The sequence below is a fragment of the Neurospora tetrasperma genome (genome assembly GCF_000213175.1).
Source record: "Neurospora tetrasperma FGSC 2508 unplaced genomic scaffold NEUTE1scaffold_4, whole genome shotgun sequence".
Lineage (NCBI taxonomy): Eukaryota > Fungi > Ascomycota > Sordariomycetes > Sordariales > Sordariaceae > Neurospora > Neurospora tetrasperma.
In genome coordinates, this window is record NW_009799102.1 from 838,509 (window position 1) to 866,428 (window position 27,920).

A 27,920-nucleotide genomic window follows, 5' to 3' on the forward strand; every position below is an offset into this window, starting at 1 on the left:
TATATGACCACCTATGCAAGATTCACACAGCGGCTTTTCCCGACACCCCCACAATAGAGAAACATGCTTTGGTTCAACAACCCTTCTTCTTGTTCACCGGCGGTGTGCTTGGGACGATCTCCGAGACACAATCAAAGACATTGATCGCACCCTCGGCTTATGTGATATGGGTCGGTGATACATACCACTTGTCATATTCTTCAAGTTTTAACAAGTTAGTTAGTGTAGATACTGGACAGCCGGTGAACGTCCACCGGATCGCCCCGAACACAATTGTGAGACTCGCGACAAAGGGCCGGAGCAGGAGTCGGAACTTGAGCGGGACACACTGATCACGGCCAACTACCTCTAGTACGGGACACATGATGTTTTTTTTGGCTTGGCTGGTAATGACAGGAAGTTGTGATAGAGAAGGATGGTATGGAAGATGGTAGGTTAACATGATTGGATTTAGGACTAGAGGAAATAGTGGTAGTTGTCGAAGCAGCAGTAGTAGAAGGAAGAGTGAAAAAGGGAGGGGGAGGATGAGGGAACCGACCATTTAGTAAGAGGTCCCAGTATGGGATGTCAGTACGGGTTGTTGGACAGTACAAGACACCTGGGGTTTGCGGTTGCAGATGCGGAAGGAGTGATTATGTGCCAAGTATCCGCGAAGGGGGGAGAGGGGATGTTGTAGATTCAATTTCACTTTTTTTTTTTTTTTTTTTTTTTTTTTTTGGTTTATTCTGTATACATGTGCAATCACAATGGAGGCCATTGTCTGCTAGGTTGAACTTGACGGAGGCTGTCTTTAGGCACCTCTAGATATTTTTTTTCGAATTGTCGAGATCGAATAAAGAGGGTTGGAGATTACGTACAGTCAAGTATCCCGTGAAAACAACCAAGTTGACCCAGAACCACATATCTCCACAAGTATATACATCACCTACAAACATTACATATTTCCCGCACGATCTTTCTTTCGCCCAAGATTAGCCCTCATCCTTTGTAATCCCCAACCCAACCAACACCACCGTCGCCACATCCATCACCACCACCAACAACCACAACAACCACGCCACGCCCGCCGTCACCACATTATTCTTCATGTCCACCGTCCCCGTATCATCATCCGCCGGCACCTGCATATACTTCTTGCAACACGTATACCACACAATCGGAAACGTAATGGGAATCAGCGCAATCGCCAGCAAGTAATTACACGCCACCAGCGCTTTACTCAACCCATCTTTGCCCACCGCCAACGCAATCACCAGCGCCGGAATGATCGCCACACATCGGGTAATCAGTCTCCGCAAGAAGGGGTTGAGGCGGATATCCAACGCCCCCTCCATGATGATTTGCCCGGACATGGTGGAGACGATACCAGCGCTGATTCCCGAGAATAAAAGGGAAACGGCGAACATGATGCCTGCTGCGGGGGCGATGGAGTCCCTGAAAAGGGAGTAGAGGGCGTAGAGGTCTTCGGAAATTTCTTCTTCTTCCGAAGGATTCTCGGAGTAGAAGGCTGAGCCGGCTATTACTAGTAAAGCGGAATTGACGAAGATGGCGACGGTGAAGAGGGTAAAGGTTAGTTCGGCGATGGAGTAGCCTAGACAAGATTTGATGGCGCGGAGGGAGGGGCGGTACCCGATAGTCTCCGAGCTAGAATTGGGGGACTGTTGCCGGGGAGAGAAAGAGGGAGAGGGGGAGGGGAGGTCATGCTTGCTATCGTAATCATACAACCTTGCGCGAGAGAGCGAGGTGCCGACGTAAAGGGCATGCGGCATTAGCGTGCCGCCCAAAATGGCGCACGAGGCGTATAAACCCGTGTCAACAAAGATCTCGCGTGAGGGGACGTACCCCCGTAGGATTTCGCGGGTGGTGCTGGTGCTGTGGTCTACCATGGAGAGGGCGATGCAGATGGTGACGAAGACGACGACGACAAGGATGGAGACGAAGGCTTCGAAGATGCGTACCCGGCGGAGCTCGCCCGTGTCGGTGTAAAAGAGGAGGACGAGCAGGGTCTCGACTACGGAGATGACGCAGGCGGCGGGGAGCGGGAGCTTGGGAATGAGGATGTTTAGGGCGATGGCGGTGCCGATGACTTGACCGAGATCGGTGGCTATGATGCTTGCTTCGGCAACGACGTAGATGGTGAGGTCTAGCCAGCGGGGAAGCCATCGACGGTTCATTTGGGCCAAGTCCATGCCGGTGACGGTTCCTAACTTGACGCATAGTGACTGGGTCGAGTTAGCAAGAGACGGGGAGGATTCTGATGTTGCTGATGAGTCTTACTTGGATATAGATGGCTATTAGGTTCGAAACTAACACCATGAAGAGCAGCTTATACTGGAATTCGGCGCCAGCCGAGATGGCTGTTTGATAGTTATCCGGATCAACATATGCAACGCTGATGACAGCACCTGGGCCTAGAAACTTGAAAAACTTCCAGATCTTGGAGCCTATCGACGCCGGCTCCGAAGACGGCGGTGGTCGCGGTTGGTATACCGGTGGGGGAGAATGACGATTTGGCGGCAGTCCGAACCAGGTTCGCAGCCCGGCAACCCATGGTCTTTGAGTCTGTTCGCTGTAAACGGAGGGAGAAACTTGGGGGATTGCAACTTTCTTTTCGTCCTGCTCGTAGTTGTTGACCGTTGAGATTCCCGGGGGAGGTTGAACCTCGGTGCTACCAAGGTCTGTCATGGTGGCCATTATGGTGCCTGCCCGGGACAATAATGGAAAGAAACAGGCGGATGAATATCAACACTTGTTGGTATAGACGAGGAGGAGGAAGGCACGGGATATTATACACCACCCTCACCCGTGAGAATGCACGATGGCGGGCTCCCGTCCCTTCATTGCAACCACATTATGCACCGCAAAGCGCGGGAGGCGGGAGGCCAGAAACTGCATACTGCTAGAGGCCGAACAGAGGAAGAGAGGGGTCTAGGGCTGAAGATGGAGTTGTTCCTATGAGAACGTTTGGCATCTTGTGGTGGTCAAATGGCGTTTTTGCTGGCAGCTGATTGATGGGTGGAAAGGCAGTTAACAGGGGTGCCCAAGCCACTTTGAGATATCGGTGCAGACTGGCTGGCTGGAATGAAGGAAGACCTCACTCTGGCCTTCCAGTCCATTTGACTATCTGAATTGATGGTGAAGAGCCAAGGAGTGATAAGCAAAGAAAAAGGGACGATGGGTTGGTCTAGAAGAAGGGCCAAGAGGAAAATACTGAGGAGTGTTCGGGTTTCTGCGTGGCGTGAGAAAGTCTTCTTCCGAAAATGGCTCGAAAGGGAGAGGTTCCAAGAGCTGAGTCAGTTGTTTTTGCCCCATGAAGGTCGGAATATCCTCATTATCACTGTCTGCCACATTGTGGAAGACAAACAGAGGCCTTGGCTGGCTATTGTGATGAATGGTCAGATGCATTTCCAGCAGCGAGTCTCTGTCGTCCGTGGAGACGAAAGACATGTCTTGCTCGGATCATCCCGCCTGAGGAAGGCAGTCTGAGATGTAAAAGTGCTCAAGTCAATCTCATATGAACCAATCCAACCAGTTCCAACATTGAATATTCCATGCTGTGGGAGAAATGGCATGATAGAGGTGAAAATGGTGAAGTGGTGAAAGAGTGTGGAAGACGGGAGGTTTCTGCAGTGGTGACAGCCGTGACGCTCTATGCGGGTTAGTAACCGCTTGCATCCAGCCCGCCACAGACCGGCCAGCCACTCAATGTTTGCGAGCCCCAAGCAGCTTTGGCTTTGGATGGCGTTGCCCTTAAAGTCGAAGTATGTACATAGTAGATCAGGTCGGTATGTTCCATCACCACGACACAAAACTTCCTCCGTGGCAGACGCTCGCGTGGAACTGAACTTTGTGAAATCGTGGCAGCTGAGTTCTGCTACATAGGTAACATTCGGTACGGTAATCTCCCTTGCTTTTACAAGAAGACTGGCGGCCAATTTCCATGCATTTAAGGGGGATCTTGCAGAAGAGGGCTACAGGTGCACAGACCAGGTGGAGCCGCTACCCATTAGTATGGGGAATCTTGCACCCCCATACCTGCAAACCCGTCTTTGAGGCTTTGTAACACGAGTCTGGTACGAGAGTTTCTTGAATTCAGAGGTCAACTTGCATTAAGAGAGGTTTGTATATGCAAGGGACAACATTACTGAAAGCAATCACCACCGTGGCGCAAAATGGGGCGATAAACACCGTTCGCAGTGGAATTAATTCGGGGAAGGCGACGACGCAATTGGCCTCGCGGCGTTCAGCTCTTCACAGCTGAGTGATCATTGACGGGAAGGCAGGCGCCAGCAACCAGAGTGTTGAATGATGCTGCCCTTCCTTTGTTCAACCGTCGGACTTGATGAAAACAGCGGTGCTTCCCTTAGAGGAGAGGTAGGTAGGTAGTGCCATCCCACCTCGGCTGACCCACGACGATGCAGTGAGACAAGACACCATCATTTGAAGTGTTGTTGGACCATTCCCCTCTTTTATTTCCTCTCCGGATTAACTCCAGTCTTTCTTTAACTCTCAACTACTGTGGTACACATCGATGGCGACCATCGACTCTCTCCTCTTCAACATCTCCTCCTTCATCGCCGGCCTGTTCCTCCTCGAATATGGCGCCGACAAGTTCATCGACCACACGGCCATCGTTGCCAAGAGACTCAATGTCTCGCCCACTCTCGTTGGACTCTTGACCTGCGGCGCCGAATGGGAAGAGCTCGTCGTGATCATTGTCGCTCTGAGCCAAAAGAACTCGAATATGGCCCTGGGCAACTTGATCGGTTCATCCGTTGCCAACATTCTCGCATCCTTCTCGCTGGGATTGCTCTTCATGAAGAAGGCCGAGTTCGATCGCAGCTCCAAGATCTACTCAACTGCTCTTCTCGGCCTGACAACCATCTTTTTGCTCCTGCTCATTGCTCTCAAGGGGTCCTCTTTCCAATGGTTTGGCGGTATTCTGCTGATCGTGGCCTTTGTGGTTTACGTTGTCTCTGTGGCGTCTCTCATCTACCGAGGCACGCTCACGGCCCCTGAAGACTCGGACAGCGACAGCGACAGCGACAGCAGCGACGATGACGGCGATAGTGACAGTGACAGCGACAGCGACGACGACCGAACGATCAATGCCAATGACAGCGACAGGGGGCGCCCCAGCGACGAAGAGCAAGGATGGACTTCCGACAAGGGCCACCAGCTCAACCTGCTTAAGCCCTCGCCGAACAAGATGGTCAAGGCCAAAGAAAAGCCCAAGACCGTCAAGGTCATAAACAAACGCCCCAAGGCAATGCGCCAGCATGTCTTCCAACTCGCCCTCGGTCTTGCTGCCTTGCTTGTCTCTAGTTACATCATCGCACACAGCGCATCGACTATCGGTCACGAGCTGGCGCTGTCCGGCACCGTCGTCGGCACCACGATTCTTTCGCTGGCCACCACTCTCCCAGAAAAGTTTGTCGCCATTCTCGGAGGTGCCCGACACCAACCAGGCATTATGGTTGCCAATACTGTCGGCTCCAACATCTTCCTGGTGACTCTCTGCGGCGGAGTGTTGTTTATCTGGGGAGATGCCAGTCAGCTGCAGCTCGGGTTCACTCTTTTCGAAGCCACTGTGATGTGGCTATCGGCTGTGGTTATCTTTGGCATTGTAATGATGGGCGGGAGACGGTGGATGGGCGTCGTAATGCTCGTTGGCTATGTCGCTTTTTTGGCTGTGGAGATTATAAGTGGCCGCGAGCTTGACGATGAATGAGCATTCGCGGAAATGTCTTCTTTCTTTTCATCGTTTACTATCATCTTGGCGGGCTGTGTGTGCTTATAGAGGATGATTAGAGATTCCGTGGGAGTAATCCGGGCTTTCCCTGCAAGCTTTGTATCTTTATTGACCATGTTCAAGTCGATATGCTCGTCTTATGCTTCCACGCTTACCGGATCTCCTTGTTATCCTTACCCACGCAGATACAAGACTTATCTCTCCTCCCTTTCGACAATCTGCTTCGAGTGTTCAAGTCATCTGTCACACATCACGTTTGCAACTGTGACCTTCCAAGTCCAGAAACGACCCTGGAAGACGCCGACGTCGAACCTATGGAAGTCGCTCCTGCAAGCCAAGCCTCTTGGCTCGAGAAACAAGACTCGTCGATGAAGTTTACCCCAGATTCCTAGATTTTCTTGGCATCACCAGACACAACATGGCGTCGTCGCCAAACCCCCAGATTTTCCTTGACAATCTCACCATTTCCTAAAAATAAGACAGCAGAGGTTCTTCCGCTTTTCCTAACCCACAGACGATTATTCCCCTCACTTTTGGCTCTCTTCCTTTATGCGGGGAAGTGGAATCTCCCCAGATCCCAAGTGGTCTAGACTCTGGAAGCTGAACGACGACCTTTTCCCTTCCTTTGTGCTACGTAACGGTTCCCGATGCTTTTCCTTTTCCTTCTCCAAGTACGGCAGACCCATGTTATAAAAGCCAGGAGAGTTACGCCCATCATCAACCGACCTCTTTCTTCACTTCGACACCTTTTTTTTTTTTTTTTTTTTTTTTTTTTTTTTTGCGTATCTTCTACCTACGAATCCCTCACCAACACAGCGATACAGCCACATGGCAAGTCGTCCACCGATCTTATCGCGCCGCACGACCTAACATGGAAACCAAAGAGGTCAAACCCCATCCGACAAGAAGCTGGGCACTGTACAATGTGCCAACGTGAAGTCAATTTAAGCATAGAATACCACCTACCGAAGCAACCTATAGCGTGGTCCAACCCCAGCCAACCTATCAGGCGTGCGGGGTTGGGGTAATCACGCCGTGTCACTACCATCCTTGGCTCTCGTACATATCTCTCTCTCCCTCCCCCAAGGCCAAGGAGAAGTCTATCCGAGTCTGGAACCTGTGGCTGGCCTGGACTCATCTAATCCCGCCTTTATAGGTTCTCCCTCGCTGCCTACCTACATACCTACCTACCAGTTCCATATGTCCGTAGTTTTTCTATGGTTTCCTGAGATGGATGGTAGTGTTCCTTTCTCCCGGGTTTTCTTGTCGTCTTTGCTTCTTTTCAGTCATTCCAACCATTCACGAGGCCTGCGGGCTGTCACTCGTTAACAGACTTTTGGCTGGAACCGCCCAATGATGGCTTCACCAAGATGATAAGGAGTGGCATCGAGAAGTGTCTCACGGGACCCTAGGAGAGTGCTGCCACCATCCTCCCTCACCTTTTCTCTGTACTATATAAATCGCCAAGCCCATTCTTTGTTGGTTCGCATCCCTCATGCCGTACCAGCTGAGAAGCTGATGCAGGACTAAGTTGTGCCCAAGGGACTCGGCTGGATGCTTGAGAGCATGTGGTTAGACTTGGCGCAGACACGCAGACACTTGCGAGGTATCCATGGTGCGAAGACAAGTATTAATGGGGGATGTCTCCCGGGCCTGCTCTCATGTGTTTCTCTTGCGAATTTTTGGGTCTTCACTCTTGCAAATCGCAATTACTACAGCTACGTACGACATCAAAGGCGACTACCATTGACTGGTTGCACAGACGGCTTCATACCTACCTCCAGGTAGTCACACGAACCCCTCAAATCATCAGCCATCAGACAAGTAAAAGCCAAGACTCTTTCAAAGACCACCTGAGGGATAGGTTATTGTCAGCAATCCAGAGCAGAGCACAACGATACATTTCCCAAGCAATCATCACTCGCCACAAACTTGACGAAAAAAATCAAAATCATCTTCTCAAATTCAGAAGCCAAAAATGTCCTGCCCCTGCTCACGTTGCTTCAACAATCCATCCACTCCTCATCACTCTAAACCATCATCGCCCCCTCCTTGTTCCCCGTCATCACCGGGGACAACATCACCGGGAACAACATCAACCACCAACATGAAGAAAAGCAACGGATTCCCATGGTTTAAGAAGAGCACATGCAGCGCAAATCCCCCGCGATACAGCGTGGAGAGCACGGCGTCCGATTTGGTTGGGTTACTAGGTTGAGTGATGGTCGGGATGATTGGGATTGTAGGATGACAGATCGGGATACAGGGGTTGGGTCGGGGGGTGGATGGGCTAGGAGTGGGGGGAGGCTGTTGGGAGGTAGAACCGTGTATGGGTGATATTGACGGGGGGTGAGGGAGATGGGAGAAGGAGTATGGGACAGGAGGGAACGAAGGAGAGGAGAAGGAGGGGAGAGAAGGGAGGGAAGAAAGGGGCGGGAAAGGAAGGAGCGGGTAAAGAAGGGAAGGATTAGGTAGGTAAACTCGTAGTCAAAAAACACTGTCCCCCTCACCCACGTATCCAATAGGTAAGGGGGGACAGTATTTTTTGACCATCACTGTACCTACTTGAAGACCGGTTGCGGTTGCATGAGTGAGTGGACTTGGTAGGTAAAGGATGAAAAGGGGTGAAAATGATGAAGAGCGTTGAAGAGGTGCAAAGAAAGCTCGACAGATATGTGACACAAAGCGTTTGGGACTGCTACATGTATGTTGGAGTTATGAGTTCGGTACCTATCGACCACACCTTCACGTTCAAAGACTTTTTGAGATTCAGCCAGTTCCCTGAGATCACTTCGTGTCTATAACAACCTACTTTATAAATGTCTTTTTTCCTTGCGTGTATTTACCTAGAGGTACCGAGCGACATGGTTTCATCCAGTACATCTACTAACTTACCGAAAGTAACTACCCTACCAAACTAGACAAGAAGAAATAGTTGTTCGGATCGGTGGTAATTAGCCCGTCGTGTTACCAAGACGTCTAACAACTCGTGCTATGCGCACTTGAAGGAACACAGGCAAGTTGGTATTGCAGAAAGGACAGCCATTAATGAAGCCGAGACTGAACGGTGGCCCAAAGCAATGCATTATCGTGATTCAGCAGTCACTGCTTTTCCCCGTAGACTTGTGCAGCAGGCATAGGACGTCTTCTGGCTCCTTGGGCTGAACTTTGAGGTTCGGTAGGTACTTCCCGTCTATACTATGTGTTACGGTTTATTCTCCGACTTGGCCGTGACTAAAAAGTTTTAGGTCGACGTTGAACGCATGAAGGTCTTGTACAAGGCCCGTGTCAACATGGCCTCCTCAGAGAGGTTTACTTGTGCTGGATGCCAGCATTCCGGACGCAAATGTAAGTTTGATCTCAAATGCATTTCATAAAACCTCTACTCATTATCGATCTACAGGTCCTCCCTCACAGCATCCTGGGCGGGCAACGTGGTGCCAAAGGCCGATAATCAAACACTCAACTCCGTAGTGATTACAAGAGGCAATGAAAAAGGGACGCTAACGCCAAGCAAAGAGAACGACCTTGGATCTCGTCTTTCGGAGGTGGAATGGGGAAAGTGCGCGAGTATAGGTGTATGAATGAGGGTAAAGCCGTCCTTGATCATCTTCCGCACGCCCTCGGGAATACCCTTGTCATCGAGATCACTGACTTTTATGATGTGACGATGCCTGTTGATACGGGCGCGCATGCCTTGTTTGACAGCCGTACCGGAGCCAATATAGATGTGATCCGGATGGCCGTCTTTCTCAAAGATGAGGCAGTAGACACCCCACTCCGTTTATCTTGGGTCTCGTTTGTAAGGCGCTTCTTCTGGCATACTACGGACATCGCACATCGAACGAGAAGTGGTCGGTAGATACGTCAAGTGAGTGAAGGCGTATGCACAACCCTCAACCGAGGGTATGCCATCACTCACTACATATGGAAAACTCGCATCAGCGCCACTCCCATCAAAGCATACGGACACCATAAGAGTTTTGATGATAGCTATCGAAGCTGCTTCTCATTGGTTTCTCTGGTCTTGGGTGGTAAAGACACAAGAATTTTGCAAGGCTGGAAAACCGACGAGCCCAACATAGAAGCAACCGGCCTCTTATCGCCGAACGTGTTGGGTTCGTCACCTCTACTAACACTGTCCAGCAGAAAAATGTTCTCCATCACATCATACATCTCTTTCAAATCTGGATGATTTCTCGTATAGACGTGCCGCGTCCTCGTCTGATCTCCATATGAGGAAAGCGATAGCTCAACAACGCCGTAAATTCTTTCGTCCCTTTTCGTGTCACTTTAAACCTCCGAAACAGTACAGACAGTACAGTTCTTGTTCCATTTGGCGGAGATCGTCATGTTCAGCGCCAGTGAACGGTCGGTTTCGCGGACCTCGGGCATCGCGAGATCACCCGTCTCATACCGTACATACCTATACTGGGGGAGGTCGGTCGTGACATTCCTTTGGAGGCTTTCGATATAGTGAGCAAGGCATATTAGATCTGTAACGCGGTTTGGGAGCCAAGGAAAAGAGCTTCATGGAGGAGCGGGGCCTTAATCATGATGGATGATGTATCAATCAGCTTCAAGTTTACTTGTCCTTGCTGACAGTATAACTCCCATCCTTTGAAGACCCCTGCGTCGGGGCCGACCATGGCGAACAGGTTGTCCTCCCTCAGGTCCACGGATGTGACTTCACCGACCTCCGTCTGTCCCTCGAAGACTTTGATAGTGCTGTCCCCATCTAAGCCTAAGTCCAAATCCGCCCATCTTGTTGTAAGGTTAACAATAGAGATTTCGTCGCCAGTATAGTTGGTGACAGCGGCGTTCATAGCTAGCTGTTGTTGTTTATCGATGGACAGCGCGGCAAGATTCAATTCAGACCTAGGGTGGGCTACTTGTCCTCCACGTCGGTGCTACTGTCAGAGTCAATGGCTGACTCGACGTGCTAGGGCTAGTAGCGGCAACCCGGTGAAGCGGGAACACCGGCCACATAGAGGTACTTGACGGCCGGGATGGGAGACGGAGCCTCAACGGCGATAGAGCTCTCTAAGCAGCGAGCATCGGGCAGAAACGACGTTCTTGTTGTTCTGGGCAGGCATCTCTATGGTAGTCTTGCTGTTAGTCACAGTTCAAGCATATCTGGGCTCAAGTTACTTACCTGTACTGTGTGGCGGTGGTGTGTGGTGATTGTGGTTTTTGTCGGGTCTATCTCTCGTTGCTGTGTGGGCAGAGTACCTACCTATCAATCAGTCTCAAATATCTTTTGTATCGCTGGACGATATCACAAGATCTCGAAACGGATTCAGAGACTCACCAATGATAGTTTCTCGTTGCTCTCCTCAGTCCAGAGACCTTTCAGTTGGGCTTCATTAAAATTGGTTTGATACATCGCTGGGAAATTTAAAACCCACCTCCCAACTTTCCCGGTTCCGTCTTGTGGCGGCGGCGGCGTGAAGAGGATAGGGACTGGCGGCGGCGGCGACGGAGAGAGTAGCGCGGCGAGATGACGGAGTGGCGGAGGTGAGAGCGTTATTGCCCTTGCGGGCTGGCTTGAAAAAGTCACCAATTGGCCGAGTGTTGGCAGAAGGCAAAGTATTCTGCTATGTACCAAATGAGCCTGCGTCATCTATGGCATATTCTGGAGAACGGTATTCTCTCTGCGCTCAACCTCCACCGCGACCGTCCTGCCACGAGCAATGTCATTGTTCTGGAGAAGGGCAACCTGCGAGACGCGAGCGTTTGGCGGCTGACTTGTTTGCGGCCTTGGTCTCCTTTTTCTATGCGCGCCATCCCTTCCCAATTTATAAAATATGAAGGTATTAACGAGGATACAGACCGGACATCCTTCTGTTCCGCACGGTGTTGATGTTCTTTATTTAGGCGCGCCGAGGTACCATGCTATGGTGGTGAGTTCCTTCAGAGTGAGATGGCGTTCGGCAGGGTGCTGTTTGAGGCGATCACGCCAGGCAGTGGGCAGGGTGCGACGGCGTGGAAAAGTGAGGAAGGTTTGGAGGGCGAAGTCCTTGGGGACTGGGAAGTCAGGGGTAAGACGGGGGAGGAGGGCGAGTAGGTGCCTATCCACAGGGAGTGAATTCTTATGAGCTCTCGTAGCTGAAGAAGGACTGAAAAGAGAAAAGGTTGTGTCGGGCGGAAATGGGTTGTTATAAGTCCGGTTATGGTGCAAGCTCAAGGTTGATGGGGAAGAGTCCGGTCGACGGTTGGGGGAGGATAGATACAAGAAGCCCGTATCTACCTCTAGGCTATGTCCCTCTTGACTTGACGGTGCAGGAGAGAAGACAGGAAGTCATAATGCATTGCTTCTGAGTTCATGCTCACCCACTCCTCCAGCAATTTCTGCAACATGCCCGCCCCCGCATCCATGGACATCCCGATCATTGATTAAGCCGAATAACCAAACTATTTGCCCCGAAGTTTCTACCCAATTCCCACGATAGCCTTATTTGTTTTGCCATAGCTGCGTAGCCAGTAAAGTCTGAGCGCAGTAGTAACAACCATAAGAGTCCAACGATCACCCATTACTCCTGAACAAGCAGCCCCCTTCAACTCCAATATGAATAAGTAATTCACGGAAATCGCATTACGAAACGTAAGATCAGCAAGTGTATCGCTCTCCTCCTATACCGATGAAAATAAAGATAAAGAAGAAGAAGGAGACGGTAAGGAAAATGAGGTAGAAGATGAGGATGGCAGGCGAGTAAGAATATACTGGGTGTGTTGGGTGTTGGTAACGCCCTTCCGGGTCTTCCTCCATTCGAATTCCTCCCGGATTTTCATGTTAGGGCCGACCTCCACCGAGAACCGGAACAAGACACAGGTACCGTCGGTGGTTATTGTAGCGTACATAATCTCGGTGACTAAGTCACGAGGGTTCAAGTTGAACTCGACGTCGTCTTCGTCTAACGGCGGCGGCACCATAATAAGACTTTTCACGCTAAAGGTTGACATCAGAAGGGGTTCTCGCTCTTCGTCGCCGGCGGCCGCCAAAATTGGGGCCTCGGTTCCCGTTCCGTTCCGCAGGTAGAAGCCCGGCCTGAAGTTGAGCGGTCCTCTAGGGGTAAAGCCGTAATGTACCTCGACAACATATAAGAATTCGTTCTTATCCGCACCGCAGAGCTTATATATAGTCAGTGCGCCAATAACGCCCCCAGAGGAATTGCCGTAGAGGTTCATAACTGGAGGAAACGGGCAATATCCCAGAAATTTTACTGCTGTAGGCATCCTGCATGTGCTCGAGAATGTCTTACGGACGACGTCGTCGTCGCCGTCGTCTAGCGACGTTTTGCTCTTGGTGCTCATGGCGAACGCGGGCCGCAAACGGTTACTGACTGTGGAATGGTGAGGTTTGGTTAAGGAGAAGCGAGCAACAATGCCAAAGGTCGCCCCGTGCTGGTTTTGTGGCCGAAGGCAGTCAAACGGGTCACGCGGCAGCATGTTGAAGAGAACCCGCAATATTGCCGCTGCAACTATAAACCAACAGCCGATGCTAACATCAGGTCATCAGCAAATTGACCTGCCCAAATAGGTATCCCTGCCACGCCGGAGCGAGACAAAAAAATATGCTCGCTAGAGGTCCCGAGGATTTGGCTCGCCCGGCCAGCTTCAGCCTCCTTTCCAGGATAGTCTCTGCCCAGCATACGACGTAATTTGAAAGGAAAAAGCGAAACTCCTGCACTATATTGGATCTGTGCGTTAGAACCCAGTTCGATGCTGTGTGGCAGACTGCGGACAGGACAAAAATCCAAAGCGCGCGAGACTCTCCGGAAATAATGCCATGTCTCAACAACTGTCGTTTCCGTTGCCAGTGCCGTTGTTGTTCTAGCCTTGTCTGTGGTGCGCGGCTGTCAATTTCCTGAGGGGGCTTAGGTCAAGTTGTCAGTTATCAGCATGCCGGTAAAAGGAAAAGACTGGAGCGGATGGTGTACTCCTTACTTTGACGCGAATGACCATGGCCGCAAGCTAAGCTTCGAATATGGTGACGTGAAGCCGTTGCCAAAACCAACCCCAGAATCGTCGGAGGGTGTACGCTTTGGTGATGTTGCCCAAGAGCGCGGGCCGCTCGTCTGGCCGATCCCATTGCATAACTGACACGAACACCGCCGCGAGAAGATTGTGCGCGACAGTGAGCAGAATGTATTGTATGTGTCCCAGACCCACTGATTAGACATTAGGAGCCCCAAGATCAGGTCTCGCTTGGTGGCATAGTGGAGGCAGAAGGCCCTGCTTGTCCGGGCCGATTGAAATCCCAGCGACTCAGGTGAAGACCGCACAGAGTCTTGGTGGTGAAAGAGGCTATGAGATGACGCATGGCCAACAACACTAGGTATGGCGCGTCCACATCGAAGAAGAGCAAATCTAACCCGACCTGGATGGCCAGGATTCGGGCTGTCAGTACACGTATCATCCGACAGGCACAGTCCGCGAGGATTAGCCCAGATACGGAGGACGACACGCGGTCGCTGGGCGAAGGATGCAGAACTTGGGAGCTTGAGGATCTTCTTTTCCAAGACAAGAAACGGCTCAGGGCAAATTTCCTTCTTCTCTAGTCTGTCAGTAGAGGTATCGAACCAGCCATCCCCGGGTCCGGGAGATTTGGCGGTCTCTGCCTGAGGTGCCTGTTCTGTCTGGCACCTGCCTGGTAATCACAAGACGGAGTCCTTCATGCAGCCTCCCCCTCGAACTATTCCACCATCGTCTCAGAAAGTTCAGACGACAAGAACCAGATCCTCTTGTTGCCATAGCAGCTATAGCAAACATCTCCTGCCAAGACGACTTTCTCAAAATCCTCGATACTAAACCCTGCTTATCCTTCTTATTCGACCTATAGAAGAGTGTCTTGACGGTTCTGACGATGGGAGATATCCATCAAGGTGTTCCGTCGTCAGGTCAACTGATTCTGTCTGCGACTGACTGCCTAGATCAAAAGATCAGACGGTTTTTGTAATCTCTTATTCATAACTTGCTTTGCTCCCGTTCTATTGTGTGCCTGTGCTCGTCGTGTATGTATGTGTGTGCCCCACTCTGCTCTGCTGCCTCGAGGTGTGAGAGTAAACTCCTTTTTCCTGTTTTTCCTATCTTTTTTTCTCTCCTCTTCTTCTAGACAGACACCCGAACATATCAACCGTCTTTGAGATCGACGTAACGAAAATCTCTCCATACACGTAAGGAACCTGTTGCTCAAGTTGTTGTGATCATCTGCTGATGTTGTTTTTGGCAGAACCCGCGTGGAGCAAACATCCTGCCTTCTGGTTTTTTGGTTTCTCTCTCCCGTCTCGAAAGTCTTGTAAGTACCTACGTGTCTCGTGGTTATTTATCATCGTGATCATCACCACCGATCCCTCGCACGGTTTTCGTTGTGATTGGGCAAAATCACTGACATCTTGACTCACAACAGTACGCGCATAGCAAGGGGAGCCTGCCGGCCGTTTTTCTTCCCTCTCCTCCCACCCCAAGATCCTCGTAAGAAAACCTGTCTCTTGCTGCCCCTCATCACCAAATCAGATCTCGAACTTCATCTCTCGCCTCGTCTGTCCCATCTCCATGGTGACAGTCCAAGAGGTTCCTTTCTTTCTCATCAAGGTTTCACCTCAGTTTGGCACCCATTTAGTATTCCCTCGCACGCCTTTGTGGCCGGACACTCACTAACAATTCATGAACAGAACCGCAGAAATGGCTCCCGAGAAGAACCAGAGCACCAACCCCGTCGTCGTGTCTTCCAACAGCAAAGGCAATGACAACGGCCCTGGCACCACCGACGCCAGAGCCTGCGTCCGCGCCAGCGCCCGCGGTGACGACGGCCTTGTGTCCTCTGTTTCCTCCTCTTCCGAGGTCCCCTTGCCCTCCGCTTCCGCCCCCGTTTCTTCCTCCTCCTCCTCGGCGTCAGCGTCTTCCTCTCCCTCTCCCTCTCCGGTCTCCGCGCCCATCCCCTCCTCCGCCGCTGCCGCCAGCACGGGCAACCGTGTTGCTGCTGGTGGTGGGGGTAAAGCCAGGTGGATGAGCGCCCCGGAGCAGGCGCGGTTGAAGTACGTGCACGTGCGTGCCGCGGCCTCGTACATTGGTGTGCTCAGGTCGCCCTTCTTCCCCCAGGACGGAGCGGCGTACCTGGCGCACCTGGCGAGCGTCAAGGCGCGCGAGTTGGAGAAGATGCGGGCCAAGCTAGAGGCGAGGTTGTCGAAAGATGCCAAGACAAAGTCAAATTCGAAGTTGAAGTCGTCCGGGGGTTTGTCGTCGTCTCGCTGGGCTCTGTTGCCTGTTGTTAGGGTCTCTGGGGGTCTTGCATCGTGCTGGATCCCGCTTTACCATGGCGGTGGTGGTGGTGCCTCCGGGCTGCTGCTGCTGCCGTCGGTAGAGTATGGACACTATAACAATGACAATGACAATGTCGAAGGGGGTGTGAAGAGTGAGGGTGATAAGGCCAAGGGGAAGGCTGTGTCTGCTGCTGCTGCTGCTTCTTCTTCGGAGGAGGCGGCGGCGGCGGCTGGAACCGAGCCGCCATCTTCTTCTTCCACCTTCGGAGACGGCCGTTCGTCTGGGGGTAACGAGGGGTCTCCCAGAGGCAACCCCAGCAATAGGGTCAACACTAGCATTGACACTCTTCCTTCTGCTTTTTCTTCTTCTGAAGCTTTTGCCGCGGCTGCCAGTACCTTCGACACCATCATCACCTCCGACACCCCCTCCGACACCACTTCTGCCGCCAATCGTGGATTCTCCATTCGTAGAGGACTCACGCCTCCTTCATCTCCCTGCCCTCCCGCGCCTCGTCTAGCTCCCCTGCTGAAGGGCAAGACGAACTTGACGGAGGACTTCCTCTCAGTTGTCCTGGCCAAGCCGAATCCGTTCAACGGGTTTTGGACCGTCAAGTCTCCGGATTCGGATAACGTCTCCTCGCCTGGGCCTGAGAACATCCCGTTTCCAAGCGCGGCCGAGTACATGTACGAAGCCAACCGCCGCGTCAGCCAGGTTTCCCCGGGGCAACCCAGCCTGAGCGCGCGCGATAACGTTGTCGCTGCTGGTTCCGGCCACGTTCATGCCGACAAGAGGAACAAGAAGATGAAGAAGCAGAAGTGGAAGCAGGAAGGAAGTAAAGGTAGCAAGCTGCGTGCGCCCGAGTCCGTCATGTCGCCTGTGTCTGTGGGCTGGGGTCCGCCCAGCCGTGCCTGGCCTTTGCCTCGCTGGCAAGGGCACATCAGGAACGGTGATGTTGGACACCAGAGCCACAACCAGCACATGTACTTGGACGAAGGCTACGTGCGCCGCCTTTGGTCGGAGAAGCTGGAGCTACATCAGCAATTCGCGCGCCTCAGGAAGGCCGAACTTGCTTTGTATGCCGGCCAGAAGCGAGAGCTGGCTGAGTCCGGGATCGAGGGGCTTATCACCTCTCCTACCGGCAGGACTCACCATGAGCTCGAGCTGATGGTCGGTGAGGCCCAATTTGATTTCAGCAGCAGCAGACAGGTGGTTTCGGCTCCTGATCTTGTTTATCACAGCGGTCTCGCCTCTTCGGTGGCAGAACCAGCTCACCATCACACAGGTCTCTCCGCGGCGGCGGTTGAACCTTGCACTTCCACAACGGTGGCTGATGCCATTAATGCTCCCGCTACGGCGGTTGACGCTGCACCCATTTTCCTCTCCTCTTCCTCTTTCTCCGCAACAGCCATACCGTTTGTGCCGCGGTCCCTGGCTCCCGATGCTCCCGAGTTCGTGCCATCCGGTCGACGTAGTGAAAGGGATTCGCTCTCTGCTACTGCCGAGGAGTTCGTTCCGCCTTTATTTCTCGCCCCTGCCGCTGTCGTCCCCCAGCAGCACCAGTCATCAGCAGCTGAGCAGTCGTCGTTGTCTTCGGAACCTCCGTCTTTGGTGCCGCAACAACAGCAACAGCTCGGTGGAGAAGAGTCGTTGTCATCCTTAGACCCCGGCCGCGTCAACTCTTGGACGGATCACCGTCGTGACCACCCTCGTGCTCCCCGGCACCTGAGGCCATCTCACCAAGGTCACCAGCGGAATCATCACCAGCCAGAGTTCGCACTTCGCCGCCCTCCCAGCGTGTCGTTTGGCTCTTGGTCTTTTCCTTCGCACGCCTTCTTACCCCTTTGCGAACCCCAGGCTGCCACTGCCACCGAGGAGAAGAAAAAGCTGCCGCCCCCGTCTTTGTTCGACCCAGCCCGTCCAGACTTCGAAGAGAACTTCCCGCCTCTTGGTCAAGCCCCTGCTCACACCCACACCAAAGCCAAGCTGTCCAAGTCATTCAAGCAGCAGCAACAACAATCCAAGGCGTCCAATTCTGCTGGCTCTCTCTCCTAGTTAGAGGAGACCAGCAACTTGGAAGCTAGCAAATCTCACCACGCTGCTGTTCAAGATGACCACGGCCACAGCCAGGCGGACATCTATGCTGCCAGCCCCATTCTTCAGTCTGCATCGGCTACAGCTATCGCCAGCACCACCACTGGTAATAATACCACAAGCGAGACGAGCGAGAGGATCAAAGGCACCATCAGTAGCGATGGCTATGGTCGTAGTAATGGCACTGGCACAACTTTTGCCGGCCCTGATGAGACTGATGGCGACAACCAAACCCATGTCCATCCCGCCCAGCCCCAGCCCCAGTTCCTTCCCAACGCTCCTGAGCAGCACCACAACGACATTACCTCGGCGGAGGAGCGACGTCTGCTCCTGCAGACTTACCACTCCGGCCGTGACGATCCTGGTCCTGTCCCTGATCTTGGCTGTGGCCTGGCTCCTCTCCCTGTTTTTTCTGTGGGCACCACCCCTGGACCGCTTACTTTCCCGCTTGCGCCGCCTGCTTCCTACCCCCACGGCTACGGCTACGGCTATGATCAACCGCCTTTTGGTCCTCCTCACGCCCACGCCCACGTTCACGGGTACCATCACCAACCTCTCCAATCTCTTCACCCCCAGCGCCGCGTCCACTTCGCCGACTACAACACGGTGATCCACTTCCCTCCTTCGCCTTCGCCTTGGGGGAACGTAGGCGCCGTGTGGGAGTTGGTACCTCAGCAGTGTCCAGATGGTGACAGCGCCGGTTTTGGTTCTGGTTCTGGTTCTGCTTCCAGTCCTGGGTTCAATCCCCACTCCACTCCTGCTTTCCTCCACCACAATGACGCAGGCCTAAACCCTTTCGTTCCCCGCCGTCCGACAGCCTTGGAGCAGCAGCTCCCCCTTCCGACTCCCTACAACTACTTCTCTTTCTCTTCGCGGCTTATCCCCTCCCACCTCTTTGAGCAGGCTCAAGTCACTTTCCAGCAGCAGCAACAGCAGCAACAACCCCCTCCTGCCTTCAACTCCGGCTACCCAGCCCCTTTCCCCGCTTTTAACCCGGGTTCAGTCCCGTCGTTGTCCTGGGAGATCCTGGAGATGGTGGATGTGTTGGACTTGGTGGAGGACTTGAGGAGTGCGGGGGTGGTGGAGAGGGAGGCGGAGGCGTGGCAATTAAGGGCGCCGGTTGGGGAGAGAACGTGGGATTTGAGTTTTGGAGAGGGAAGTGGGGATGTGCGAGGGGAAGGGGAAGGGGAAGTGGAGGAGATTGGGTTGGAGGAGGTGTCTGAGGTGGTGAGGGAGTTGGTGAAGGAGATTGATGAGTTTGATGATTAGATTTGGGGGAAGGAGAGATGTGTGAAAGAGAAGGAATTTAGGAAGAGAATTGGGATTTCAAATTCGGGTGGTGGAGGATGTTGTATCTGGAAGGAGTTTGGAACTAAAAAGAGTCGGGAATTAAAAGGAAAGTAAGGGGTATCCGTGCCCTTTGCTTACTTTCGTTGGAGTACAGATGATATCTGCTGGTTTGCTGGATTCGATAAGGTTTGCTGTGCGGGGAATGAAAGTTTGGGTGACACTAGAAAAGTTCAGATCAGATCAGGGGCAAGCACCTTACCTGGTTTTCAAAATAACGATGATTGTTGCCGCTCAGTACTGAACCCTTGTTATGAACTTAAATCATCTTGAAGTGTGTCCTGCCCCTTAATCATCTTGAAATGAAGAGTCTTGCGGCGTTTGTCGTTTGCTTTACACGTCGAATCCGCATTCCCTCTCCATTCTGCTCGTGCTAAAGGTAGAAACACTCGCCGAAAAGATAGATTATGGGGCCCGGCTTCGAATCGGAGGTTTTCTTGCTGGAACCGGCTGATTGATAGGCCTTGGGCTTGACGAAGCGAACATGGTAGCGTGGCGACTGTTTCGTGGACTAGCCGTGGTGGCCATCTCGGCAGCATGGCGATGGACGAATGGATAAATCTACATCCACCTCGAACTCGAAGTTGTCGAATGACTCGAAGAAGTCGATTTCAAGGTCAACAATAACATCGTGGACATATTGTGAGACGATGGTTGAGCCGCTTGGGTGGATATGATGGGCGCTGAGCCAGTAGAATCCACGGCGCGGCGTCGGTTCAAGGACCAGTGAGCAAACTTGCCTCACAATAGAGCGTTGACGTTGGTCTGAGTGGCTCAAGATGATGGATCGATTCAAGCTCAGCGATGGGGAGCTGAGGTCCTCGAGTAGTTGGGTTTCTTGCTTCAAATGCTGATCGGTGGGGATGGTTAAGCTGGCTGGGAACTCCCCACTGAAGGTTGGCCGCGTGGGTGGTCACAGGAGCCATCACGGCGTTGGCAACGCGGGGACCATTAGCTTCGATGGTCCTACTCCGAAGCTGTGGAAGGGTTGGTGAAAAGCCCTGAAAGATTCTTGAGCGCCCGGAAACCACTTGGCATCGTGGCCGTTTTTTCGTACCCGGTTGGCAGTGCCATTGTTCATGGTCTCCCCTCTTGCTTGATCTTGCTGAGTTGGGCACGTGAGGCAGTGTTCCTCGCTGGAGCATCTTTAACAACTGGTGATGGTGGTTATAGGGTTTCAGGTGGGAACGACGGCAGGAGAATTATGTCCCAACCTCAGGATCCGTCCTGGCAAGGGATGGGGCTTGGTCCGTCCATTGCCACGCGGCCGAGATGGCCATCAACCAGATGCAGGAATACCCGATCGGCAATTCGTGCGTTCGCCTCTTCCAGGGCCGCCCCCAGAACAACTCCGGACTCGGCACCCTGGCCAATGCTGTTCATGGCGTAATTTTGGAAGTTGAAGCCACGTGGGATTCCAGTCGGTTGCTGGCCGTTGGTGGCCGGGATGAATGTGGAATCACGGAGTGATAGCTGTTGGACAAGTGTTCAACCGGGTGGGCTGCAATTGAGGAAGTCGTGGGTACTCTGGGTGGGATGACGGTAGGAGAACGGCTATTCTGGTCAAGAGGCGGATGATTGGGGTACAAATTGTTGTCCAGGTTCAGGTTCAGGTTCAGGTTCAGGTTCAGGTTTGGTGATGGGAAAGGTTTGTGGCAGAGTCGATTGTCGCGCCTCGGGGGTGATTTGCTGCGATATCGGCATCCTCCAATCTCACGATACCTTCAAGTTTCAACAGCGGTTTCATGGGGTAAACAGGACCTCTAGCGCCAACAACAGTAACACCGAGGTTCTGGATGAAATCGGAGTAATACCCTCATCGAGGGCTTCATCCAAGTGCCATCAAGGTTCTCACCTACCTATAGCCAACCAGGTTCTCAATGATTACTACTTTTAAAGAGAGGATGAAAGGAAATGAAGGAAGGGAATGAGATGCTTATCTGTCTGACAAACTCGGCACTTGTATCATGGACACAACTGGGACACTCGCCCCAAGGCTATTGCAGTTTAGACCGTGAGAATCGCGAATGGCCGCCCTTGACCCCGGAAACGTGGAAGCGAAGAGAATTGAATGACTTGGAATACGTGAAGCGAGATGGTGTGTTTGGCGAATATATAGACTTTTCTTTGACTTAGCTGAACACGACTCAAATTATCAAGTGATTCCCACAATTCTGCTCTCATTCCGTGGTGTTTAATGCCTGACTTCAAGCTATGCATGTGAAAAGAGGTTGGACGCCAGGAAGTGCAAGTACCTCGACCCTGCCGTTTCGATATTTACAGCAGCACAACGCAGAGAGAAGGAAAAAAAGAACTAAAAACGCTGATAGAATGACTTCCACCGTCAAAACTATGTGCGTGAAGCTTTGTGTAACTCGTCCGTTGAGTGTATAACTGAATATCGAAGAGTGTCTGGTCAATGCATTGAGCCGTGTTCCGACTGTTTATATTTCGAATCCCAGTCTCAGCACTTGCGGAAAAGGGGGCGTCAGCCGCCAAGAATCTAACCACCCACCACCCGCCAATATTTCGGGCAAGGGGACAGGGGAACACGGATAACAACGGAACAGACGATTTCTAGATTCGCTTGGTTCTTCTAGAAGGTGGTTGACCGCACAGGGCTGGCACAACGGCATCTCGGTTCTTGGCTATAGTGTAGAAAAGGAGAGGGCAAAGCGAGGGCTTAGGCGGATCCCGAACCTTGTTCGTTGCGGAGTTTAGGCGAAATAGGCAATGCCATCTTTGACATCCTGATGTTTTGGGAATTCTATGAGGCAACGGCTATCGTGGGGTTTCCAATGCTCTGGGTTGGGGCGATGGGGTTTCCGCTGTCGATCAAGCAGACATGCCTGGTATTTGAAGTTTATCAGAGGAACTATGTACCTATGCCGTGTGTCTGGACTCTGGAGAAGGTGGTGAAGGTGGTGTTGCAACATTGTAAAGGAGGGTGGGGTGGGGGAGGAAGAAAACGGCGAAAACCTCAAGACATTCCAATACATTTTGCCGATGATTGGCGCATTTCGGCAGATCCATGCCCCTCCTCCGTTTCAGAAAAACCGCTGCGCATACCATTGGGGAAAACCCCCCCATGTTCCCCATTCTATTCTAGACTTTTTTGTCCCGCTATGGACGCGCCATCGTAGACGCCGCCAACCAGCCGATGAAGGATGTGCATCGAATCATGGCCGGCGAATGTTTGATGGAGTGAACGTGTTTGCGGCCTCACATTTGATCGGGTGGCTTGCTTTGACTTGAATATTAGCTTTTTTGTATGTGGAGAGAGCATAAGCACAGAAAGGAGGTTTAATTGCATCTCAATGCTGTGGATGTCTTGGTTTTTATGCTGTACATAGAGATATGTATGTATATTACTGTACGTCGGGTAAAAGCAACACAGGAACCTCAAGGGCTGCAATACTGACAGCTGCTGTCTATCAACCTCAGTATTCCCTGCGTAGAAAGATACCTAGAGGTAATGTATGTCCGTCATGTTGATAGTACCCACGGCGTCTCATCCCGTAATAGTTCTTGGTGGCCCTGAGCACACGAGCAAGTGCGGTGAACAATGACAAAAGTACGGTAAACAAACTGCGTGGATGCTGGTGGAGTGATTAGTCTGCTAGGTACCCGCGACTTGACATCGGCCCATTTAGGGCCTCAGTTAGTGCAGGCTTGGCGTACCGTGTACCCGAAAACCTCTCAGGGGACGACACACTGACCGACCATGGACATTTTGCACTTACAAGCATCAATCATTCTGCACCCAGACACACACACAATTCGTATCACGACAACAGCAGCCAGCGGCAGCGAGTCGACCTGCCCGTCCCGACCTTGTCCCTCACTTCTTTCCTCCAGACCACCCACTACCACTCAGACTCTCAACAACTAGTACTGCCAGTGATTCCTGTCTTGTCTTTAAGCGGCCCTGTTTGCAGCACTTGCCCCCGTCATTGATCACCCATTGTCGACCAGTGGAAAGCGACTGGAGTCGAGCAGCTGTGTGTGTGTGAGGGGTGTCTTGTCTCGCTCTCCCTCCGTCCCTCTCCGCCAATTGAATATCCAGCAGCCAGCCAGCCAGCACTTCCACGCACTTGCTTGCTTGTATTTCCGTTTATCAATGGCCAGTCGCCCTGCCGCGTAAACAACGGGCCACCACTACCTACCTACCTATCTCTAGTACCACACCACTGCACCCACCACCACCACCTTACTTGTCACCCGCTCTCGCCCGTCCTTGTGTCGCCGCCTCGTATATTGTCTAGAGCCGGAGCAGCCTGTACCTATTCCTTGGGTTTCCACCTCCCAAGAAACAACCGAAATGTCGGCATCCGAAGTACAGGAAGGGGCTGCTGCCCCCCACGAGGCGGTCGCTACCAAAGAGATGCCCACGGAGACGGTTCAGGAGGTCACCCACGAGCACGAGAAAGAGGACGCTGCTTCCTCTCCCGTAACAGAGACAAAGGACAAGGACTCCCAGCCCGACCACCAGCGACCAGCCTCTCTCGCTCCCACCAACTTGTCCGACCCAGACGACAAGGACACCGTAAGTCTCCCTTCCCTTCAAGTTACCATGTCACTTGCCCCTAGGGAGGTACAAGGCAGTGCAATCCAAAGTAACAAGAGTACTATACGAGCGAGTGCTGACCAGCGACCACAACCATGATTATTGCCCATCATGCAGGATACGTTTGAAGATGCCATCGACACAGGTTCCGTAAGGTCCCTAACAAAACGCTCTTCCTCGTTTCACCGCCCGCGCTCCCCATCCATGGACGATTCTGCCGCCGCCGACGCCGACCACGACGCCCGCTCCCACACCACCGAGACACCCCAAGTTCCCAAGACGACAGAGATCAAGGAAGAGGAGCAGGAAGACGTCTTCGAGACCCCGGCACAGGAGCAGGAAAACAAGTCGCTACACCGCATCTCGCATGCTTCCAAAGTTTCAGAGGCGTCCGCTTTCTCGGCTGCATCGCTGGACGATGTAAGCCTAAACGATAATTCTACAATTGGAGATAAAACAGGTACGTTGGAAGCTGTACGCACAGCCAAGCAAAACCCACCAGACTGTACTAACGAGGGAATCCAGAAAAATCCCTTGATACGGCGCCTTCGTCAACCAAGAAGCTGTCAATAAGCAGTATAGCTAGTGCCCTGCCCGCCATGCCGTGGTCACCTTCCGCTACCGACGAAGCTGTAAAAAGCCCACCCGTGGCCGCTGCCGTGGCTGCTGCCGCTCCTCCTGCGCCTGCGCCCGCTGCCCTTACTCCAGCACCACCGCCTCCCGTCACCCGAAAACTAACTAGCCCCTTTTCCTGGCTGTCCAGGAGTTCATCAAAGGAGCAAGCCAACCCACCCCCACCGCCAGCCGCCACAACAGCTCCAAGACGGAATACCGCCAGCTCTGTTGCAACTCTCTCCAGCAACCCCGATGGGACATTAGGCAAGGTTGACGAGGAGGGCAATAAGAACACTCTCAAGGATCGCTTCAAGCAGTTGCGCTTAAGAGAGGAGGGCAGCGCGCCCACGGGAGACGATGATGAGAAGAGCGCTACCCCGGAGGAGAAGGAAGCAGTCCAACCCCCTCCATCGCCGCTTCCACCAACTCCCAACCCGGCTCTCGCTCCCGGTACCGCATCCGGGGTCACTGCTGGCCCAGCAGGCTCCGATACTCCTGTGGACTGGGATCTGTGGCAGACGGTTGTGTACGAAGGTCCCGCAGCTGTTGCTCGGACAAGCCCTGAGCAGTTGAAGGAGGCCATCGCAAAGGGTATCCCCAGCGCCATCCGTGGAGTCATCTGGCAAGTTCTGGCACAAAGCAAAAATGAGGAACTGGAAACAGTCTACCGAGACTTGGTTGCGAGGGGTACAGACAAGGAAAGGAAAACTGACAGGCAGAGCAATGCCTCAATATCACTGAGTAACGGCGGCAAGCCGAGCGGCAAGGATACGCCCTCTTCTGCCTCGTCAGTTCACTCAGAAAAATCTGGGCCCAACGGAACCGGCGCTCCTTCTCCGACAGAGAAAGACGCGGAAGCCCTCGCCAAGGCCCAGGCTCTTGCCGCGGCGGAGCGCAAGAAGAAGGAAAAAGAAGACAAGGAAATGTTATCGAGGCTCGAAAAGGTCATTAGAAGGGATCTGGGCGCTCGAACGAGCTATTCCAAATTTGCCGCCGCCCAAGGGCTTCAGGAGGGCCTCTTTGGCGTGTGCAAGGCATATGCTCTCTTTGACGAAGCCGTCGGCTATGCTCAGGGCATGAACTTCCTCGTCATGCCTCTTCTCTTCAACATGCCCGAGGAGGAGGCCTTCTGCCTGCTGGTACGACTAATGAACCAATACCACCTTCGCGAGCTCTTTATCCAGGACATGCCCGGTCTGCACAAGTGCCTCTACCAGTTTGAGCGCATCCTCGAGGACCTCGAGCCCGCTCTCTACTGCCACCTCCATCGGCGCGGCATCTCCCCTCACCTCTACGCCACGCAGTGGTTCCTCACCTTGTTCGCCTATCGCTTCCCCCTGCAGCTCGTTCTGCGCATCTATGACCTGATCTTCTCCGAGGGTCTGTCGGCCATCATCAAGTTCGGCATTGTGCTCATGCAAAAGAACGCGACTGCCCTCCTCGGCATGTCCGACATGTCGCAGCTCACCACCTTCCTCAAGGACCGTCTCTTCGACGTCTACATCGACGCCACCCCGTCGTCCAACTCCATCCTCGAGAATGGCTTCTTCGGCTCCAGCTCCGCTAGCATCGACAAGGAGGTCTACCGTGCTGACCAGCTCGTCCGCGACGCGTGTGACGTCAACATCACGGCCGAGCTGCTCAAGGAGTACGGCAAAGAGTGGGAGGAAAAGACCAAGGCCGAGAAGGAGCGGGAGCAGGAACTCGAAGGTCTGAAGCAGGCCAATACCAATTACACGGTCATAGTACGCCGACTCGAAGAGCGCATCGAGGCCGTGGATCGCGAGCAGGCCTCGCTTGCGACAGAGCTGGTGAGGACAAAGGTGGAGAATGAAGAGCTCAGGGATGAGAATGAATCTCTCAGGGGCCAGGTGAAGGAGCTGAGGGTGGTCATTGAGCATCAAGCAACGGAGCTGGAGAACAAGTGGAATCTGGAGCGGGACGATTTAATGAAGAGGAACGAGAAGGTGCATGAGGAGAATCAGAAGCTGGAGAAGGAGCTGGCGGATTTGGAGGAGCAGTTGGTGCAGACCAAGTTGCAGTACGCTGAGGTAAGTTCTTATATTTCTTGTCAGGGACAGAATAATTGGGACAATGAAAAGAATGCTAACTCATGTTATGAGCAGATTAACTCGGCTCATGAAACGCTTACTAGGAAGTGGGCGGATCTCAAGAGGCAGGTGCAAGCTGCTTGATCGAGCATCGCGGTATGTGGTATGTGATACGTGGTATGGAATACGGTGTGGTGTCTAATAGTAGAATTCGGTGTTATTGGACAATCAGCCTTGTTGTCTTGTCATCCTCAAGAAAGAAGGGATAGACGATTAAAAGAACCATCATAGTCGTTTTGCTTTGCGTTGCTTCTTCACATGTTGGGACATGGACGGGATACCTTAAGATGGTTGTCGTCCTCAGGTTGTGTTGGTGCATTCCATACCTATTGTTGTTTGTTTAGTACCTTGCCATGCCCTGTTCTGTTAGGAAACCGACTGCCTATCATGGCGTTGCATTCTTGGGGGAGGAGGAAGAGGAGAAGGGAAGAGAAGAAGGGAAGGGAAGTGAGGCATTACAGACGACGAGAGAGAGAGGGGGGGGGCACAAAAAGGGGGGAACGAAAGGGTTGAATGGGAGGAGATGAGAAAGCATGAGGTAGCAATGAAGAAGCATGAGAGAACAGAGCATAAGAGCAAAACAGCATAATCTACAGTTACAATGACGTCCTAACAACATACTTACTATATCCATCTTGAGTCAAGATTGCGATGCGATGTCTTTGGTGGCGTCTGGTATAACTCTAACCAGGATACCCCCTTTCTTCCTCCGTCCCTTCTTCGTTTTGGAAATGTCGTCTAGACTACCTACGTATTCGACAATCAACTCCATCAATCTCGGCACATGCACGAAAGTGGTTAGTTGTAGGTATCTTATACTTTCCCTTACCTCACCTATGTGCGTTAAAGTTTAGGAAAGAGAATAACCAACAATATATATTTTTTTTCCCCTAGAAAAAGGAGTTACAAGACTAGGTAGGTAGGTACCCAAACATACCTAGGTAGTTACCAGAACTATTTGAGTAGATAGGTAGTTCATACCTTGGAGGAGGCAGCGGGTAGAAAGAAACATTCAAGGTTACTTTTTTAGGTACTCTGTAAGTCGTCTATAGATAAACTATATGAGCTAGCTAGCCTTATACTAAAGATTCCTAGGTAGGTAGTTTCAAGGAAGGACATTCATTGTCTTTGTAAGTAGTAGTGAAAGTGAACCTAATTGATGAGAGTTTGTATA

At 52.4% G+C, this 27,920-nt stretch overlaps 8 protein-coding genes across 8 annotated transcripts; 4 read left to right on the forward strand and 4 right to left on the reverse strand.

Annotated features, from left to right (window-relative positions):
* Positions 1–971: 971 nt before the first annotated feature.
* Positions 972–2,694, reverse strand: NEUTE1DRAFT_146981 (uncharacterized protein; the record flags this gene model as incomplete). Its single annotated transcript, XM_009853578.1, has 2 exons — positions 972–2,222; positions 2,278–2,694. The coding sequence occupies 2 exons, from the start codon at positions 2,692–2,694 to the stop codon at positions 972–974; spliced, it is 1,668 nt and encodes a 555-aa protein (XP_009851880.1).
* Positions 2,695–4,531: 1,837 nt separating this feature from the next.
* NEUTE1DRAFT_146982 (uncharacterized protein) lies at positions 4,532–5,745 on the forward strand (the record flags this gene model as incomplete). Its single annotated transcript, XM_009853579.1, has 1 exon — positions 4,532–5,745. The coding sequence occupies one exon, from the start codon at positions 4,532–4,534 to the stop codon at positions 5,729–5,731; it is 1,200 nt and encodes a 399-aa protein (XP_009851881.1).
* Positions 5,746–7,730: 1,985 nt separating this feature from the next.
* On the forward strand, positions 7,731–7,970 carry NEUTE1DRAFT_101541 (uncharacterized protein; the record flags this gene model as incomplete). The annotated part of the gene is made up of 1 exon (XM_009853580.1): positions 7,731–7,970. One exon carries the CDS (start codon positions 7,731–7,733, stop codon positions 7,968–7,970), a length of 240 nt encoding a protein of 79 aa, XP_009851882.1.
* A 2,272-nt stretch (positions 7,971–10,242) lies between these two features.
* NEUTE1DRAFT_146983 (uncharacterized protein) lies at positions 10,243–13,201 on the reverse strand (the record flags this gene model as incomplete). The annotated part of the gene is made up of 3 exons (XM_009853581.1): positions 10,243–10,662; positions 11,161–11,294; positions 12,589–13,201. 3 exons carry the CDS (start codon positions 13,199–13,201, stop codon positions 10,243–10,245), a joined length of 1,167 nt encoding a protein of 388 aa, XP_009851883.1.
* Positions 13,202–15,388: 2,187 nt separating this feature from the next.
* On the forward strand, positions 15,389–19,375 carry NEUTE1DRAFT_122834 (uncharacterized protein; the record flags this gene model as incomplete). The annotated part of the gene is made up of 2 exons (XM_009853582.1): positions 15,389–18,039; positions 18,097–19,375. The coding sequence occupies 2 exons, from the start codon at positions 15,419–15,421 to the stop codon at positions 19,373–19,375; spliced, it is 3,900 nt and encodes a 1,299-aa protein (XP_009851884.1).
* Positions 19,376–19,826: 451 nt separating this feature from the next.
* NEUTE1DRAFT_138445 (uncharacterized protein) lies at positions 19,827–20,491 on the reverse strand (the record flags this gene model as incomplete). The annotated part of the gene is made up of 3 exons (XM_009853583.1): positions 19,827–19,952; positions 20,019–20,343; positions 20,424–20,491. The coding sequence occupies 3 exons, from the start codon at positions 20,489–20,491 to the stop codon at positions 19,827–19,829; spliced, it is 519 nt and encodes a 172-aa protein (XP_009851885.1).
* Positions 20,492–20,832: 341 nt separating this feature from the next.
* Positions 20,833–21,673, reverse strand: NEUTE1DRAFT_101544 (uncharacterized protein; the record flags this gene model as incomplete). Its single annotated transcript, XM_009853584.1, has 3 exons — positions 20,833–21,127; positions 21,403–21,489; positions 21,624–21,673. 3 exons carry the CDS (start codon positions 21,671–21,673, stop codon positions 20,833–20,835), a joined length of 432 nt encoding a protein of 143 aa, XP_009851886.1.
* Positions 21,674–23,513: 1,840 nt separating this feature from the next.
* Positions 23,514–27,127, forward strand: NEUTE1DRAFT_146985 (uncharacterized protein; the record flags this gene model as incomplete). The annotated part of the gene is made up of 4 exons (XM_009853585.1): positions 23,514–23,999; positions 24,138–24,480; positions 24,546–26,686; positions 26,762–27,127. The coding sequence occupies 4 exons, from the start codon at positions 23,775–23,777 to the stop codon at positions 26,828–26,830; spliced, it is 2,778 nt and encodes a 925-aa protein (XP_009851887.1).
* Positions 27,128–27,920: the final 793 nt, after the last annotated feature.